The 5,659-nt window shown below is 36.3% G+C and overlaps 1 protein-coding gene across 1 annotated transcript in view; it reads left to right on the top strand.

The window, feature by feature from the left end:
- LOC103476957 (lysosomal acid phosphatase-like) overlaps positions 1-5,647 on the top strand; it is a 13,839-nt gene extending 8,192 nt beyond the window's left edge. The window contains exons 3-5 of the mRNA XM_008429735.2: positions 5,199-5,285; positions 5,368-5,428; positions 5,505-5,647. Of these exons, the coding sequence (XP_008427957.1) occupies positions 5,199-5,285; positions 5,368-5,428; positions 5,505-5,647 (291 nt within the window). The remainder of the gene's footprint in view (positions 1-5,198; positions 5,286-5,367; positions 5,429-5,504) is intronic.
- The last annotated feature ends 12 nt before the right edge of the window (positions 5,648-5,659 follow it).

Here is a 5,659-nt window from a genome sequence, read left to right as displayed (position 1 = left end):
CAGTGTCAAGTAACATTTTCTTTACTTGAGATAATTTTTCTTAAAATAAGATAATATATCTTACTCGTATAAGTAAAATTGGCTTGTTTTAAGTACAAATACACTCATTTTAAGATATTGTAGGTTTATCTTGGTTAGATATTTTTTCTTGTTTTAGAAAATCTTGACAAGATAAATTTTCTTGTTCTGTTGGCAGATAATTTTTCTTATTTTAAGAAAATTATACCCTATTTTTGTACTTTTTTTTCTTGTTTTTGAAAGGGGACTTTTTGCAGTGCATAACTTCCAGTCTGGCCAGTGGGTGCTGATCAAAGACTTCCCGATGAAATCCAAGCGGCTGGGGCCGTGCAAGATTCTGCTCGTCACCGACACGTCAGTGATGGTCTGCATTGGCTTGGTCCCCGCCAGCCGCTGCATACTCTTCGAAGGAACACCTCCAGAGTGTTCCTTCGAAGACAAATCTACTAAGTTGGCAGAGGGTTGCTGTTGCCTCCCCAACTAGGAATCCAAGAAATAGCCATGGCAAATCGGACTTTTAAGAGCATGAACTTCTTTTTACCAGCAACATTGAGTGGAACACAGTATAACCTGACACCTGCTCCTGAGTAGCAGGAAGTTTGAAAGGAGCTGCAAGGATAGAGTGCAAGACAGAAGTATTGATATATATTACTGGATGGGACATTGCATGACTTATCGTGCGCCATTGCTGTCCATTGAGTCAGGAATATTAAGAAAATACCACAGTCACACAAATAATCTGAAAAAAGGTGTAGCGGTTAATTCAACACTATGACAGCCATGGATAACAAGGTCCAAGGGTTTCACATTTAACAGGCGAGGAAGAAAATTGAAAGAAATGATTGAGAAAGTGAGCAGTGAGCCAGTAATGCTAGCCTAACTGCTACTAGCCTGTTATTGACCTACTTAACTTGTCCTGCACATTTCGGTGTGTTTTGGTTCCTTAGCACTAAAATAAGACAACCCACACCCAACTCATCAGTAGAGCAGGTGTTTAAATGAGCAAAAACTTGATAATAAAGCACTATAAACATCAAACCATATATATATCTATATATCTCCATCCTAACAGCGCTGGTTGTTTGCAATTTATGGCACTTAATGGATGTCGTTTGATCCCATGTGTAAGAGGGCTGATGGAGAGAACCATTGACTGAGCAGTAACGCATCAGATGACCACTTATTCTTTATTGCTTGCTGCAGGTGATGAAACTTCCAGATGACGATGAAGAAGATGATTTTTTTGTTGCTTAGTTACATTCCGTTTATTAAGTACAAGTCAAAACCCTAGTGGGAGGATTTGTTACTGATGTAATCATCAACTACTTTTACTATGTTTCATCTACATATATTGAATTAATTTTTGCCATTAATTCTGAAGTGTGTTCATTTATTTTAAGGATTAATTTTTCTTAAGTTTTTATTTTATTGAAATGTTACGAGATTTTTATTTCTTATCACAGTTATGTATCTTCTAAAAGCGCAAAGTTTTTATTAAGTTGATCCTTGAGGGGGATCAAAAGCGGGGATATTGTCATGACAAACTTTGGCTTATTTACGGAAAAGCAGAACTGACTACAGGGGACTTTTGAGAAGTTGTTTTTGTCGTGAACAAAGTTAATTTGTTTAAAATGAACCACTCCAATGTGTCAGAGTAATGGGGTATCTTAGCTTCTTAAAAAGCAACAACCACATCTGTTCACCAGATTAAGGTTAATCCTGACTATTCCCCATCAGTATTGCCCTCTGTATCAGTATTATTGATTTAAGTTTTACTCCTGCTCGTTTTTTTTTTTTCTTGTTTTGCACAGGAGTTAATTTAGAAAAACAGAATGAAAAAAGCTCACCCGTCTTCCGGACTTCTACTTGTAGCAATACTGACATCTAGGGGCAAAAAAACAGAAAACACATTTTATTAAAAAATAAATAAAAAATCCACTCAAAAATGAGAGCTATATTGGAGTTGGGGCCAATATGAATTTAAAATTGTATCCTGTATTTTATGATTTATTGTGATAACGCTAACAATAAAAGTGACAATAAAAATATATCTAAAACTTATTTGGGATCTTTTTTTAGATAAATATATTATCTTGACTGCATGTTATAGCATCACAAATACCGCTCTTAAAAAAATATCAGTTTTAACCAGACTTGATCAGAGCACCAGCTACACAACACTCCACACTTTTACTAATATTTTAAAATTTATTGATAAGTAATGATGCTCTCGTGGAGCCAATAGGTAAAAAATAAATAAAGAGACCTTGAAATATTCTTGCAATAGTTAGTTGCTGGGATTTGCAAACACCTATAATGTCTGATAATCGGGAGATTGAATAATATAAAATTTTATATTATGTAAATAATTATTATTAAATTACCAAATGGTATTAAATTCGTAAATATACAAGTAAATAATATTTCTATTATATACTGAGAGTTTTGCCTCCAACACACTTGTCAAACACTTAAAGCGGAAGACAAATGAGACACTTCCGGTTTGTGTTTTTTCAAAACGTAAGTGGTGATAAGCAAAGTGTAATTATCTGTCATCGTGCAAGATCTTAAAATGTTCGTTGAAATCCTTCATGTAGCTGACGATTTCGTTAATTAAGCATTTTGTTAAACCATTTTTATTTACCATTTATTCACGTGACCTGTTTTAGTTTTTACTGTCACTTCCGTTTTTCTCCGAAGTGGATGCTAGTAACGGCTCGCTTACCTTTCTCTGAACGTAGCAGGGAAAGAAAACCGTCAACCAACACTGCGCGGCGGTATCAGAGCCGAACCATTAGCGGAGGAAACATGGTGTCAACGTCGGCTCTCTTTCTCGTTTCTTTGGCCTCTGCATGTGGACAAGTTTTTGCTGAGAGACAGCTAATTTATGCTACAGTGGTGAGTGCTGGTAATGTTTGCTATGACGCTACAGAAACTGTTAATACCTGCACCGATATGGCTGAACACTACAGAATTGCCTTCAAAATGTGTTAAATATTGTTTTCATATGCGCGTATGTCAACATGCTTGGTTAATTATGCAACTTTTTGAATGTTGTTAAATGTTTGATCTACTCTTATTAATTCGGCTCGAAAATAAACTATTGTAGATTATGTTAATTTTAATAATGTCATAGATTTTGGTTTATAGGGTTAGCTAACATTAAGCCTCTCTAAAGCTGCACTACATATTAAGACAACATGTGTTTTATTAACTTTTAAGTAATGTTAATGTTTGTTTGAGGCTAACATATTTAGAACAATGTGAGACGCCTTTGAAGGGACATAAAGTAATGAATAGTCTGCTCAGCTAACACAATGTAATCAGGAAGACAAGTTATTGAACGGCTATTTGCTGGCATTGTATTTTTCTTCTCTTTGTTAAATGTAAAGTCACTTCCTGTTTTTTAATAGTCTGCCATCCTTCACTTCTGTTTTTAACATATTCACAAAAAATAATGTAGCATGTAAGGTAACTGAATACAGTTGTTAACTATTCAAATCAATTCTTATCTACTTTGCCTTATTTTCCTAACAAAATAGACAGACTGAAATTACTTTGAGATTAGTCACGTTTTACTGTGCAAAGATGCATCCTTATAGAGGATGTCAGAGTTGATGGGAAGATGAATACAGAATATGAATACATGCTATTTTTTCCCCCTATATATACATTTTACAGGTGTTACTAATTTTGCTTATCAAGGTCAAAAGGCCATGCACATTCTTAGAAACTGTCACCTAGTTTCTGAGGTTTCCAGTGAAACCTGAAGCAAATTAGATTAAGACTCTAAAAGGGGATAATCCAGCCTACAAATAGAGTTTGCACACCTGGTTTGTCTTTTTTTGGCTGTTATGGATGCATCGGTTTGGGGTGTCATCTCATGTGGGACGAACCGGCAAGCCGCACTTCCCTGTGGTGGCTTGAGAACTGAGTAGTGAAACCATGTTATTTGAAGTGTCAGCTCTATTGTGGTGATACCAAATCAGGTTAAAGTATCAATACTTTAACCTGATTTACTGGACTATTGAGCCTGCAAGGAGAGTGAGACATGATTACAAAACCCTTGGTTTGTAATGGAAATGTTACTTTTTGGAGGGTTGTTTGACCTGTGCAAACTGGTTTTAAAGAATATGGTTGTAAAGCTGTTGAATGATATATAAACTTTTGGCAGATAGTTGGACATTCCTGCAGCCAGACACTGATAAAAGTGGAACAAAGGTGTCAGCTGATGATTTTGATGACTCTGCATTTTCAGTTTGGACGTCTTTCACTTTAGCTCTTTGATTTGGATCCACAAGTGTTTATTTTGGTTAATTTGAATCCTAACAGCGTAAAACTTTGAGCCATAATAATTAAAATCAGCAGAAATGACCTGTTTAGATATATCCCATGATGGATCTATGACACCAGTTATTTCTGTCTACATGTTGCCTGACCTCTTTTCTCTCCTCCTCCCTCCAGTTGTTTCGACATGGTGACAGGTCACCCGTGAAAGCCTTTCCTACTGACCCTCACCAAGAAAGCGCCTGGCCTCAGGGCTTTGGACAGCTATCACAGGTAAAATAGCTTTAAGTTTTGCTCTCTCTACAACCAGAGGTGGATGAAGTACCCAAAGTCTGTAGTCAAGTAAGAGTAGCACTACTTCAACATGTTTTTACTCAAGTAACAAGTAGCCAATATTTGGTAAAAAGATGACTCGTGTATTGAGTACCTGATCAAAACATCGATCATTTAATATTTAAAAATTACATCATCAAATGGACCAAAATTTTAATTTTGTGGAACTTTGGGGTATTTTATGGATCAAAATGAAGATAATTCAAATAAATGACAAAAAAAAAATCCTAATCAAATTCTTTAAGTATAAAGTTTATGAAACTTTGACAAAAACTGCAGGCTAAAACAAGCTTGTTCTTCATTCAGTAAAGTTACTCACTGTGGGTAGAGAATCAATTTTACTCAAGTAGAAGTAAAAAGTTCAGCATAGTAAAAATTCTCCAAAAAGTAATTTTTTTTCAAAACGTTTCTCAAGTAAATGTGAGTAAATGTAAGTAGTTACTACCAAACTCTTCCCATAACGGTATCTGGTGTCATAAGTCAGGCGACTCTAGAAGTAAAGTTAATGAGTATTTTGATTAGATTTCTGATGGTTCTAAATGTCTGGTTTGTGTTGGAAGGTCGGGATGAGGCAGCAGTATGAGTTGGGTCAGTATCTGCGGACGCGGTACAAAGACTTCCTCAATGAATCCTACATCCGCCACGAGGTGAGACACGGAAACATCACCTTTATTCCAGCTCACCTGAGAATTAGCAAACAGCTGAACACGTTTTCTCGTCTTCCACCAGATTTTAGTTCGCAGTACAGACGTTGATCGCACCCTGATGAGCGCTGAAGCCAACCTTGCAGGTCTGAACAACTGRATTCTGTCTTWCTTTTTTCATGAAGTGATCTTTAACCTTTAGTGTGTCTTTCTTTTGCGTAGGCCTCTACCCCCCTAAAGGTCAGCAGATATTTCAACCCAGTTTAAAGTGGCAGCCCATACCGGTCCACACCGTATCGCTAAACCAAGAAAAGGTTGGTGTTTGGGGTTTATCCGATGCTCCAGCTGAAACTGCAGATTCCTGATTTTGTGTTTTT

This window comes from Poecilia reticulata, linkage group LG2, assembly GCF_000633615.1.
Source record: "Poecilia reticulata strain Guanapo linkage group LG2, Guppy_female_1.0+MT, whole genome shotgun sequence".
Classification (NCBI taxonomy): Eukaryota; Metazoa; Chordata; class Actinopteri; order Cyprinodontiformes; family Poeciliidae; genus Poecilia; species Poecilia reticulata.
This window is presented reverse-complemented; position numbering and strand designations above follow the sequence as displayed.